At 36.2% G+C, this 14,655-nt stretch overlaps 1 protein-coding gene across 1 annotated transcript in view; it reads right to left on the bottom strand.

Moving 5' to 3' along the window:
- Positions 1–1,547: 1,547 nt before the first annotated feature.
- Positions 1,548–14,655, bottom strand: part of LOC106109045 (bicaudal D-related protein 1) — a 56,079-nt gene continuing 42,971 nt past the window's right edge. Inside the window, exons 5-9 of the mRNA XM_013290440.1 lie at positions 13,480–13,729; positions 7,028–7,248; positions 3,627–3,779; positions 3,116–3,220; positions 1,548–2,746 (exon numbers count right to left, since the gene is read on the bottom strand). Of these exons, the coding sequence (XP_013145894.1) occupies positions 2,618–2,746; positions 3,116–3,220; positions 3,627–3,779; positions 7,028–7,248; positions 13,480–13,729 (858 nt within the window). The 3' untranslated portion in view covers positions 1,548–2,617. The remainder of the gene's footprint in view (positions 2,747–3,115; positions 3,221–3,626; positions 3,780–7,027; positions 7,249–13,479; positions 13,730–14,655) is intronic.

Genomic DNA, 14,655 nt, shown 5'->3' with positions numbered 1-14,655 from the left:
CACACACTTCTTTGTTTCCTAAGATGTCAGCAATTACAGCATATTTTTGAATAATGCTTATATTAATAAAAAGCCCTACACTTATGTCACGCTTTAGGCCATATATTTTCACGCCATTAATCTTTGGGGGTAAATATTTTGGATAAAACCCCAAATGGGGAAAGAGACCATGAAGCAAGGTTGTCATTTCTTCATCTGAATTTTGACATTTGACAATAACAATTTCATGCGGATGAAGCCGCACGGGAACAGCTATCTTTCATATATTTCGAATTAACTAGTTGAAGTGTTTCTACTTTTATGTTTCTATTTTAACTATTGAAGCCTCAACATTATTTCTTGCAAGCGTTTCACATTTGATTGACATTATAACTTGTACGTGACATTTCAATAGGACATTAAGTAAAAAAAAACGTTAAAAATTGTTGATTTATTTATTTTCTCCACAAATTTAAGTACAGCTAGTCATGACCTTATCCTAAGTTACAAAGTTTAAGTACTTATCAGAAGTGCTTCGTATCTAAGTTATAGTTTAAAAGTGGTTTTATTGATATAAAAATCCAGAATTAATTGTATTACAATGTTAGCTTTGCAAATGTTTATATTTTCACGTGAAAATATAAAAATGTACTGTTTTTTACAGTACATATTTTTTATTACTTAAGTTTTCTAAAGGCAATATCGGCTCTTTTAGTTCATATTTTAGATGTTATTTTGATTATTTGCATTGTAATAAAATAAACCCTGGGATTTAAATGTTAATATTGACTGAAAGAATAATATTAAAAAATAAATTTGTGCTGAATTATACATTTGTAAATACATAAAATATCTCTGTTTAAAATATATAATATATAAATACTTTATTATTGGTCTTTATAAGTTTTAAAGACGAAACATAAATTTATTAAAACATTTTTACAATTCCATTATAAATTCAGTCTTAAAAATAAATAAAAAATACCTGTGTTATTAAAACTATTTTACATATCGGATATAAAAAATGTACATCATTTTAAAATTAAATAAAACATCGCTCCCGCGAAAAAACCTAAATAAAGATATTATCTACTTTATAAAATGATATTGCATTTTTCTATTTCACTCCGTTTTCAACAGATTAAAAAAGTTACTAGGTTATAGTAAACGAAATAGACATTTAATAACTAGGTTATACAGAGATTTAAAAATAAAAAAATCGAATCGTTATCGTTTCGTAAGTTAAAAGAATTAGATAGTCGAGTTTATTGTTACTAAGAAGAGAAATTATTTAGTTGTGCATTGTTAAAACGATATATCGACAGAAAACAGCCACAATATACGGAGTTTTGCAGACTTACACTTTTGCTGAAGCAAAAATAGTGCAAAATATCTCCGTTATTATAGTTTTTCTGCAATACAACATTTATACGTGCAATTATACTACGAGTTAAATCACAAAATATACACAAGACATAACTTCTAAATGTAATCTCGATGCAATCTCAAAATGTATGGAATGTCAGCGTATAAATACAATATGACGCTTCAATTTCTTTTTTTTTTTAGGTAGAAATTTTATTATTCAGCCAGATTGAATTGATACATAAATAAGTTGAGCAACTTAGTAAGTTATTAAGTACAGGTTTGTATTAAATAATATAGTAAATAAAGGTTACAATTTGATGTAAACATCTGCAAGGCACGTTTAAAGGCCGGTCGCGAAACTCCGCGCATATGTAAAAATATTTTATTTTTAATCTGTATAAGATATTTTAAGGCACAATACACGAGTTAGCTAAATAACATTACAATTTTCTGTAATTTAAAAAGATATAAGTTTTTAGTACATATTTCAATTATTAGTGTAAATCATTTAACTTTCGAACTACGACTGTAAATTATGGCTATTTTAAATGTTATTTTTCACGGAACATTAACTTAAATCTATTTTTAGTGCACCAAATATTTTAATGTGAGACGAAATACTTTCGAATGAGTGATATAAGTTTTGTTATGTACATTGCGGCTCGGGTACGAAGGTGCTAAAGAAGTTTGGAACAACAGAGTAATGGATGCGTTACTGCGAACGAATCGTAAACACATTATCAAAGATAGTACAGGTACTATTAGCTACGTTACCATTTTGTATATTCCCTAAACTAATCTTGCTTCATTCACGTCTATAAATCCGTTGCTATTTTAGTAAATAATTCATTTTGCTACAATTCCGTTTGTATTTTTATTAACGTGCGTAAAATTTTAATGTTCTACAGCAACTGTAGTGAAATGTTAAAAACATTCAATATCACTATAAATGTTCTAATTAAGACACTAAGTATCACTGCTAATGTGTACATGAAGAACATGATGAGTCCGCACAGCACGGCGCACAGCACGGCGCACAGCACGGCGCACAGCACGGCGCACAGCACGGCGCACAGCACGGCGCACAGCACGGCGCACAGCATGGCGGCAGCGCCACACATGGCCACAGCATACAGTGTTGTTGCCGCTGGGTGTTCCACGAGGTCGTACTTCTTAACGAAATGTATCATGTATACGTTGGTGCGGTGTATGGCGAGGAGTGGGACGTGGAATGGGGCGAGGAGTGGGGCGAGGAGGGGGCCGCAGCAGATCACCGCTGAAAAAATCCGAGTATCCTGGAGGCGCGCTTTGGCGCCGGCGGCTCCGGCAGCTTGCGCCGCTTCTCCTGCGTCGTCAGCTTGTGCTTCATCTGCTCGTCGATCAGCTCCTGCATGTCCATCTGGAAAACAACCACGGGAATAAATTAAAATACATTCTCGAAAGAATAAAATTGTAGTGTCTGTTTACATACATAGTTCGATATTTCGACATTACTAACGAAAAAAATCCAGATTTCAAAATCCATTTCATTTCCAGGTTGGCTAAAAATTTTAGTCTGTCTGTACATATGTCCGTCTGTTTTCTTTCTACGGGATTTTCACAGACATGGACATGGATAAGCTAGTTCTTTTAAATTCCACATTGTCAGAATGATTCCGATTTTGAGGGGTAGGTGGGCTGATACACGCGGGAAACGAAGTTGCTCGTTACAAATATAAGAGAATGCTTTTCTTTACGAAGCTGTTTATCATCTGCCAATTTTACGCACCTGCCACTGTTCAAGCTGCTGTCCAAGGTCAACCTTCTGGCGCACAGCCTCGTACAGCTGGCTGTTGGCCTGCATCAGCTCCACGCGAGTCTTCGCCAGCGCCACCTGCAATACACAATACATTAAAATAAATCCAGAATGTCTTGGTCTGTTGAACGTTTAGTCTTTGTCTAAATAAGTAACACTGCAATCCATATCATAATATATGTAATTTTTTTGTATCATAAGGTAGCAAACGGCCACCTGAATCGTTGTCTATCCTTAATGGAAGAGGAGACGCACATAAAGAAGATGTTTCCCCCTTCTTATGCGTTTTCTCCTCTGTTAAATCCTCTTTCTCTACCCATCATTCCCTTATAAGAAAAGGGTGGCAAGAAAAAGGGACTACAATTAGGCCTCCGGCGCCACACTCATCAGAAGAAACGAGGAATTGCTTCCACTTCACGACTGTCTTCTGTCTGAAGAAGTTAAAACGGACTGTACAGCTGTTGTGTGTACAGAAGGAACGTACCTCAGCTGTCTTCTTCCTTTCTATAGCGTCGTCTCGCTCCTGTCGTGCGCGCGCCACCGCCTCGTCATTCTGCAGACTGGAGTAGTTCGCGTCGTTCAACAACTTATCGCGTTCCTCCGCCGCCGCACGCAACTCCACCTCCGCCACAGATAACTGCAATTTAAAACAAGAAGGTTTATTATCAACACATAGCACTTCGACCCTAACATATATGGGTATTTGTTACCTAAACAACGTTAAAAACTTAGCCGGCATTGTTCGTGTCGAAATATTTTAGCTCCTATACATTGGGTGACGCTCAGAGCGCGGAAGCGAGACATTGTCTTACAAGCCTCACGGCCTGCTATTGTTATAGGGATTAACAATTGAATGTTGAGTAATGCTGCGGGCAATTACAAGTATTATTAGGGTTAATGAGTATATATAATGTTTGTGTGTATATGTGCTTATTCGATACTGAGAAGGAAACAAAATTAAACGATATTTCGTTTGTAAATTGAAAAATAGATTCAATGTCATTCCAAAATAAACCTAGACAGTGTAATATTTAGTTAAGTAAGCCAAAGCAGGCAATTAAAGTTTATAAAAATAATTAACTATAACATATGAAAAAACAGAATCGTGATTTCTGCACCAGAACATAACCTCGAATGCTTTTAGCGATGTCTTTTTTGTTGTTTGTATGTACAGCACGTAAATAGCACATAAAGGCTTAATAATGGCTCGACCTTGAGCACACAATTCGGAGAGCGGCAGCGGCGAGGCTGTTGCGACTTTTACGGTATTTATTACATTTTTATACAAATTAAATTAATTTCCTACATCAAAAGATAAAATCACATTAGAAAATTAATGAAGGATATGCCTTATTGGGAAAAAATAAACAATGTATTTCTAAATATCACTATAAGCAAGGAAAAAACCCATAAGTTTATAAGATTAGTACGGATATCGATTACTTGGTCTAAGATTCGAATCCCGCCTTTCAAATATCATAAAACATATCCTAGCAAAATCCCACAGATTACTTAAAATAATTACAAGAAATATTAGAAAAAAAGTGAAAGTCCAAGGAATATAGCGGAATTATTTGTCATTGTTTGAAGGAAACTAGTTACAAATGCCAACGTATAATGTCAAGCGTACCGGATTCCGTTCAGGAAGTGACGCCGTCATTTACCCAGTAAAGCCTCCAAATAATCGACTGAGAATTTAATGAAGTGTGAAAACAATCTCACAAAAGTATATCAAACTAGCTTTATCAATAACGAAAAAAGTGTCAAAAAGGACTCGCCTTTCCACGAGATTCTATTCCCAGTCTAAAATATGATAGAAATCCAGGTTTATCTATTTTTATATGTATTAAAATAACTCAAAAGCTACTGGACGGATTTTAAAAATTCTTTCACCGTTAGAAAGGTAATTTATCTATGATTAACATAGGCTATACATTTTTCTATTATTTTTTAACTTTACGCGGACGAAGTCGCGAGCAACAGCTAGTAGTTAATAAAGCCAAAAATACTTTAAATATGTACGTATTGTGGTAAAAAGTGTAAATAGCGACCTCAAAACAATGCGGCACTTTTTAGTACAAGGTCTCTGAAATAATTTCAATATTGTAAAAGCTTTTTTATTTGGCGCAATGTGAAAGGGAAGCGAGCTTGTAGTTTGAGGTTAGTTCGAAATGGAAGATTATAAAAATCCACACGATATAAAATAAAGTAACTACTTTATTATGAAAATATCCAGCAATCAAGTTCATACAGTCGTGGGAAACTCACATAAACTTGACTTTATTAATACGTTATTAAATTGACATTTAAACATTTAAAGCAATCTTTAGTATAGCTAGTATGAACTATCATAGTACAGTAAGTTGCAAAAATATATATTTATTTACAAAGCTTGTATACCCCTAAATACGCTTAGACTTATCCGTGCGTATGCTTCCAACTCATAAGTTGGAATACCATGGTATACCACACCATAAAAGAATATAATGCTTAAAATTTTTGAAACCAAACGCATATATAAGTGTCTATAAATGTATTACATTTATGAAGCTGACTGTACATAATCTGATAGCTCGTTCACAAAGGTAGAACAACGAACCCCGCTATAAAAGTAGTTTTCAATAAAGGTACCGCATTGTATTTAGCATATAAAACCTTTAGAATACGAGCAGTCTGGTCGTCGACCCATAACGTGAGGCAGCGACCGCATGACGTCACGCAGGTCAACCTAGCTCACTTTGTAAAGCCTACTCCGTCTCTTTCTAACATCATACGACTAATAAAGAACATGCTAGGTCCACTAACGATCGATATTTTCAGTATTATAAGGTCTCTAAATTGGTAACAAATAAAAACAAGATTTAAAATAAGCTATGTTGAGACCTCATTAGTTCTTCCTACGATTCATGTGAACTTGCTCGGACTAAACTAGGAGTGGACGAACTGGTTTTGGTTTATTGTTAGTCTGCTGTCGGCCAGATATGGACATAATAGCTGGACAGGACATATCGGTTAAACGATAATTATAGTGTAGGTTTTGTGTGGGACGATTTGTCATAAAAGTATTAAGTTAAGGATTTAGAACATTTTGATCATTATTTCTAAACTTTTGGTTTGGTTTAATCAGATGTTGAAATCAATATATTGACGTGATTTTGTTTATTTTAAACAATTGAAAAACGGCAAACAAAGAATTTAATCACCGTTAGTGTGGGCACACCTTTGACTAAACTATCGCAGAACTTTTGAGCGATTGTCGATTGTTTCACAGCCAACTGTTTAATTGCACAACTAAAAATCGAGTAGTGTGCGCACCTCCATATAAGCAGGAATCAAAGTGCGACTAAAAAGTTGTGCGATAGTTTAGTTCAAGTTGTACTTAACCTAACGTCTACATTGAGATTGTATGGGTCGTTGCCATAGTTACTGTACTGCCGCTTGTACCGTTTGTGGTATACCGGTGTAAATCGATTTCGTATCGATATTTTCAATTTCATCTCGCTTACGGTCCACGATCGATGCTGTTATCGATTGCTTTTCAATTTTACAGATCATTATCGCGATTGCCTTTAACTCTTTTATGATTAGATGCTGCTTTAAGTAATCAATTTAGTTATAACTCGGACACAAGTTAAACACTAGCAATTTATAAGTTGTGAAACAGATATCTGAGTACAGTTTATGTGTCGATGCAAGCGAAATCATTACAATATTCACTGTAACATAGTCATTATAAACCATTAAAGTTAACATTAAATGTTGAGTACAAAATAATATTACCGTTAGAATCAATAAATATTATGGCGGTACTGCATACTCAGTTGTGTTTGCAATACTTGCGAGCTGCAATAAAGTTTGAATAGTACTATATTTTACGACCCTTACCTTGGAGGAAAGATCAGCAATGATGTCATTCTTTTCGTCTATCTGTCGCTCCCGCTCTAGGGCCCTGCGTGCGTGCGCTGCGATGGAATCCCTAACTCGAGAGCCCTCCAGCGTAGCGTAGGCTGCCACTGCGTCTGCGCACGCGGCCGCCAGGGCCCCTCGCCGCAGGGTCTCACCCTCCTCTCCATCCAGTGATGTCAGTGATAGATCCGAATGAAGACCTGGAATAGCAAGAGACGTAAATAAACACCAAAGCTTATATTTAACGTCACAATGTCATGGAATAGATTATTTTTAGTCGAACACTAAGGGTTTCTGAAGTTCATATTTATTTTATTATTACCTATTGCTTCAATAGTGTGAAGTTAAATTTAGTTTTAACAGAGTAAAACTCAAGTTACGTAGTTCGGAAACGCATTTCATTGTTATCGTACAAAAAACAATAAGTAATGGTTCAAAGTAGCTGGGGCACTCGGCACTGGCCACTAAACTATTCACAGCTATAAAAGTAACACCTTTAGTATCAGTTATAATTAAATAGAAAAATTAATTTCGCAATAACATAACGTCCTTAGTATAAGAGCTAAATGTCGTAAGAGATTAGCTCTCATACACGACAATGCGAAGGTCGAAGTCATTCGGTCAGTCTCTGAGAACGCAGGTTGCTGTAAAACCTTACATTTTATATTAACTTACATTACGAGGCAATTGAGCAATGTATTTAATTGCAGGTCATAATACTAAAATTGCAAAATACATATAAATGTGTAAAATATTATACAAAGTAATAACGTTGTGAAAACAGTAATATTTACAAAATAATGTAACACATAGGCTACTTGCTTTTGTTTAAGTGCGTACGGAGTCACGGGCGAAAGTTAGTCGGCTATAAATATTCTTTGACGTGCCTTGGCCTAGTATTGGACAACTCCACAGCCTCATCGGCCGGTGTCGGATATCCGACGGCCCCGATGGTCCGCCAGCCCGCAGGACGTGTTGTCGTCACATGAGACGCTATGCAATACGTTGGTTGCATTGACGACTCAATTCGATTTCACTTCGATTAATGCCGTGTACTAAGAATGTGAAGATTGTAGATGATCCTTGTATCACCTTGTCTAACTGGGTCACGCCTTTATAACCGCAGACTCGTAAACTAGCCACTGGATCTTGCGGTCAATGATAGCAATAGTCATATAAAAAGTTTCTATAACTAATAATCAATACTAATGTTGATACATTAGCTTCATATCTTAATAGGTGAAGGACTACTATAAGTAAATTGATATATAAGGAAAAAGGAAAGAATAGTGATTTAAGATACTTATGCTGCTAGCCGTAGTATTAGAGTGACCGTCATCTTCTAACAAAGTCCGAGACGGTCGGCTTTCACTGGCGACAGGGCGACACTTTCGCGGCGAGAGTGTAATGCAATAACGTGCATTGTCCACGGGACGCCGGCCGATGAGGAAACCTCGTACTGATCGATTGCCGATCGGCGTGGTGCAAGTCACACGCTTGGTGGGAAAATATTGAGAGCCATTTATACTATCTTTGTAATAGTAATCTTATAGTAAATCGACATTATGTTTCATCCATCCTGATCAACGACTCCGTAAATTCGTATCAAAAACATCAATACTTTTTATGTTCCCTTCGTTGTATCAAGTTTTAATGCACTAGAGCTTGTCTATGTACTCGCTGGCCCGCTACCAGATTATGACTTGCTGCGTATCGTAATTCGAGATGCAATATTGCGTTACGGATTGCGCGTTTTCACTGCCGCTGTTAATGTATACCACATTAGTATTACGACAATAGAGATGTCTATCCATTTTAACTAAATTTAGACTTTATCAGGATTCAAATGTGACATGAGGCCTTAATAAAACGGCCAGAAAACAGAAATGTTTATGCAGTTATCAGCTGCATAAATATTTTGTAGCGAATTGGTCTCAAGTTGAAGCGTTAAATTGTGGTTGGTGATTGTAATATGACCTCTACATGCATAACTGTAAGGTTCAAAATTAATCGGATATAATTCGTTTGATAGATATAAAAAAAAATAAAATAACGTGGTATCTCGACTATTTCACAGAGATCCGTCACGTCCTTAAATGATTAACACTACACGTGCGAATGTCGACATGCACTTGTCACGTTCGAAACTACACTGATAACGGGTTATAAGTACCAAATACTCCACTCTAACTAGATGTTCCGAACATAACTGAAAACTTTATTTCATTGTATACAATTCGTAAAACTTTTTTCAAATGTCTTTGAATACTTAGACGACAACGAAGGCCTTTGCTTTTAGCTACTAATCACCGTCACCATGGCAATCTTACTTGTTTGTTGCAAAGCTTATAGTTTTGTCCCTTTATCGCAGAGTATTTTTATACAATGTTTTACTCCCTAAATTAAATAGCGACTCTGGCGAAATTGTATGACTTTAAATTCAAAAGAAGTGTGTGTTTACTCTTCATTACAGTAGTTTAGATAAATAATAATGTTAAAAATCGCTATTTATTAAGGCTTCTAGTTATATATTTTGGGTTTAACATCAATATATAGTAATCTTACTAATATTATACATGTGAAAGTTTAAATGGCTGGATAGATAGATGGATGGATTTTTGTTAGAGTTTGTAGCCTAAACGGTTGAACGGATTTCGATGAAATTTGGCATAGATGTAGAAGTTAGTCTGGAAGAACACATAGGCTGTTCACTTTTGTTTTTTCCAATACCACGCAGACGGGGTCACGGGCAAAAACTAGTATCTCATATTTTCAGTTTATCGAGAACATGCTCCATGATCCTTCAATTGTATAAAGAACGTGTTATAAACGATTTGAGTCAGCAAATGTAAAATCGTGCGGCACGACATCAACGTGACGTCACGTACAGTTTGGTCTGTTGTAAATTATTCTATTAGTTTCTTACATTGCTTTAAAAGTTATTCGTGATATTGGTTAGTATACTAAATTAATTGTTGCGATTAATAATCTTCAAGTTTGTGCTCCAAGAATGTAAGCAAAAGTAAAGATTTTCTTATTGCATTTTTAAATAATTACTCATAAATTTTTTAATAGTATACTCAGAGAGCTATTTCCTATTTGAATAGGACAACTAATAAGATAACTTATGCAGCTAAAAGATACTTAAGTTATGTATTTACATACAAGCGGTGTCTTTTTGTTGAATACTGCCGGCGCAGCGTGTCGGAAGTTGTGATGTATTGAAGCATTATGAGGTAATTTGCTGTCTTCTTGCGGTTATTATTTTGCGGAAATTTATCTTGTAATGAATGTATGACTAACAAGAAATGTTATTTGTTAAATAAGCGATACTTCCTAACGCTTGTCTAAATAATGATTAAGTCTCGTGTGTTATTTTTTTGTGGATTATGATCGTTATAAAAGAACAAAAAAGACTATACATGATTTTTTTTTATTCAAATAGTTTTCCCTCTGTGACTCCGTACGCGGAGAATAAAAAAACTTAATAGCCTATGTGTTGTACTATGTTCTACATCTGTCCCACATTTCATTCAGATTTGTTAAGCCGTTTATTAGGCTACAAACTCTAACAAACATCCATCCATCTAAACTTTCTCATTTAAAGTATTAGTATGAAGTATGATAACATCTAGATAATACTGCGCCCTTACTTTCGCATACAAATCACTAGTAGGTCATAAGAAGCTTGTAGCAACCAAACATAACGATCCAACAAACTCCCCTCGATGAAAATGGCGGAAACAAAAAAACATCGTAGAACTGGATTTAAACGAAACAGGAACGAATTCTTAAGGTCATAAGTGTTATAGTTCCGTGTATAATCTGAATTAAAGCAATGTATTTGAGCACGTGCCCTACAACAGTCACGCGATGTGATCTGCCCTACTGCTTGTTACTCCTATAGTGAATACTTCACACTCGTTCAGATTGAATTATCTCGGTTAGATAAGCCGTAAGAAAGTATTGGATAATACAGTTTTTTTGTGTGTCTAAATTTGTAAGCAATTGGGCTTTATTTGTCTACTAGAAAACATGACTGGCACATTTTTAATTTTAGAGTTGCCATTCTGGATTCTATTTCTAATCGATTGTTTGAAATATCAGTTTCTACAGTGGTGGAGCCCGCTTTAACATCTTTGCACGATTGGGCCGGCTCGCCCGGTGTAATACCACGACCACACAGAAAACAGGCGTGAAGTGGAAGCAATTCCGCGTTTCGTCTGATGAGTGTGGTGCCGGAGGCCTAATTTTAGTCCCTTTTCCTTTCCACCCTTTTCTTAAGGGGAAAGGATGGGAGGGAAAAGTAGATTTGACGGTGGAGGTGACGCATAGGAAGGGGAAATGTCCTCTTTATGTGCGTCTCCTCCTCCGTCAATTAGTGTAGGCAACGCATCTGCAATTGCCGATGTTTATGGGCAGCGGTCGCTTTCCATTTCGGTGGATTCAAGTGGCCGCTTGCTCGTTTGCCAACTCCTATTATGTTTGGATTGAAATAAAACTGTATATAAATGATAGCTCACTTGCGTGTATTGTGATTTTTACAATTTTTGTAAGAAAGTTTAAACAACATGTTATAACTGTCAACGGTAAGTAAAGTGACGTTGCGCTGTAGTTTCAAATGCAGAAAAAACGTCATCGCGCCGGCCAATGGGATGTCCGTTGATATTCATGAAGTTGGACGCGAATGATGCGTAGACATATTATAAAAAAAAAATATCAATAGCTTCAACGTTAAAGATCGTATAACATACGATAGATAAACAAAATCTACAGTTTTTCTATCTGTCGTTACTTTTAATTTGACATAGAAATCAAGATAATTAAAAAGCGAAAAGACAAGTTGCAAAATTGTGGCTTACGATTGTATACGTCGGAGCCATCGATAGTATACAGAAAGTACGTAAGTTCATCAAACACTTACATCTATGTGCAGTAATAGTAAAGCTTGTTACGTAAAAATGGAGCTTACAATCGTGTCTAGCTGTAATAAAGACATAAGCTACAGAGGGCAAGTATCGGTCACAAGGGTCGGCCACTTTGCATGTTGGACATTATTTTTAGCTAGTGACGTCACAACGCAAAATCCTACACAAAAGGCAAAATATTCCCTGTCATATAAAATGTATGTTATTTGTGACTTGGGAGCTTAGTAATGCCTGGTATACATTGTGCCAGTGCCCCACTTTACTAGCTTTTTTTTACATTCTTAAGGTGGCAAACGAGCAAGCGGTCACTTGAGACCGCTGAAATGGCGATCGCTACCCATAGCCATCTGCAATCACAGATGGGTTACTCCTCTTAAGAAAAGAGTGGAATGGGAAAGGGACTAAAATTAGACCTCCGGCGCGAACACTCCTCAGACTATACGGGGAATTACTTCCATTTTTATTTTTTCTGTAGATCGTAGTACACCAGGCAATTCGGCCCATTCGTGCGAAGATGTTCTACGATCGATTGAATATTAAATAATTCAGCATACTAAGTATTGATGATTGAAACTATTAATAAATGAATAATTAATATATATCAGATAGAAATGTGTGTATGTTCGTGTCGGTCAGCGTGTGTCCGCCCTGGGCGGCTGCCGCACGCCGCAGCACGCCGCGGGCTTTCGATTTCCTTCACGCTCCGCCGCGCCGCACACATCACCAACAACGAAAATAAAACTATTACACCATCTCTTTCTAACTGGTTTACAAGAAATACTGTCTTCTCTTTCTCTTGTTAACGTCGGTATCGATTTCATTGTATTTTAAAATGATTGAAGAGGTGTTAAAAAGGTTTAAAAATAAAAATGTTTTATCATTGCTGCAGATTTTTTGCACGTTAAATCTTTATTTGGCATTACTGAACGTATTTAGATTACTTTAAAATGTTATAGACTAAAGAAAATGATTTTAATAGAAGTAAATTCTAAAAGACTTAACGTTATTTGGTCATTTTACTCTCAACATTATTGAGGTTCCTTTGCCGTTATGTTAATGAAGTGTTCGAGGACACGACACCGTTATTTTTGATACGATCGCTACACTCCAAATTGGTTTTCGGAAACCTGATTATATTGTTATCGTTACCTTAATAAGTGCCTTCTTTATTATAAATGCGTAAGTTTTGATGGTACTTTCAAAGGATCTTGATTTTGCTGAAATTTGGCAAAAATGTAGAACACATAGACTCGTTACCTATTCTTTTTGTTTCCGCGCGGCTGGAATGGCAGGCAAAAGCTAGGTATAGATTTATATCATATTTCTACTTTGCTCGCGACTTCGTACACGCGAAATTTAAAAATCTAACCTATGTTATTCAGCGATAACGTAGCTTTCTATTAGTGAAAGAAATTTTGAAATCGGCCCAGTTTTTGTGTTATTTCAATACATACAAAAACATAAAACTACAAATCTTTCCTCTTGATATTAGATTAATCTTACCAGAGTCATCATCATGCCCTGTGTTGAGCTGCAGCGCGAGTGAACGCAGCTGTTTGAAGACTTGTACTGCCTCTGAGCGTAGCCAACCGTCGCCTTCACCCTCATCCTGGTCATCTGGTTCCAGCTCCGCGTGCAGGGACCGCGCGCTGTCCGTGTGCTCGGCTTCCGGCGCACCAACGCGCTCCGCTAATGTGTCGTGAGAACGTTGAAGACGCTCCAATTCCTTCAATGTGTTTTGGTACAGGTGCTCCTAGGGAATTAGTAGAAGTTAAGTATATGATGTCAACTGCAGCTAACATCCAATTTATTCTTATTACCTTCACCTTTTGGATGTCTGTATACTCCAAGTGGACATGCCCGACTTTACACTTGTAGTTGTGATTGATGTTAGAAATAGAAATTTTAAGATGGTTTTAGTAACAAAAAAAGAAACAAGGTGTCAAATTACTTTGTGATTAAAATCTTATATTCATAGCAAAATCTCTTCTTAAATTACACGTCTTCGGACCATTTGAATGTGATGATAAAATGTGGATATTTCAATGGGCTTGTTATGGGAGCCTCTATTGTTCTTCAAGTATTGCTCAAGTTGCCAGTGAAAGGGATCTCAACAAAGCTTATCATACAAACGTTTCCGCTCTCAGAACTGTCGTCACAGTCGAGGACATTAATATCCTACCCGTGATGAAATGTAGCAACATGCATACGTGTTTGAATTATAGATTTTATAGGGTCTGTTTGATTATACTAAATGGGATTTTCAGTTACTGAACAATAAAAAATTCTATGATAATATAATTGAGGCATTTTATTAAAACACTGAAACACTTGCGAAGAAAAAACGTGAGGAAAACCCATATGACTGACTATAAAAATACTTGGAAGTCTTGTGAATGTTTATAATGGATTTACTAAGAACAAATTCCTCTATCCGGAAATAGAATCACAGACTTCAGAAACTGAATTGAATTTTAAAATTCTATGAAATGTGTTTTGTTTTTTAGCTTTTGATACTATTACTATGATATTGTAAAAGGCTTAACAGCGTGTTTACAACGTCGGTTCACGTTGATCGCATCAGATGCGGATCTAAAGGATTATCCGTCACTTTGTAATCTGTCTGGGCCGCGCTTTTGTAATCGTACAAGTGCCTAATGTGTATAAACAAGTCAAGAT

This window comes from Papilio polytes, unplaced genomic scaffold, assembly GCF_000836215.1.
Source record: "Papilio polytes unplaced genomic scaffold, Ppol_1.0 DF821322.1, whole genome shotgun sequence".
NCBI classification, from domain to species: domain Eukaryota; kingdom Metazoa; phylum Arthropoda; class Insecta; order Lepidoptera; family Papilionidae; genus Papilio; species Papilio polytes.
This window is presented reverse-complemented; position numbering and strand designations above follow the sequence as displayed.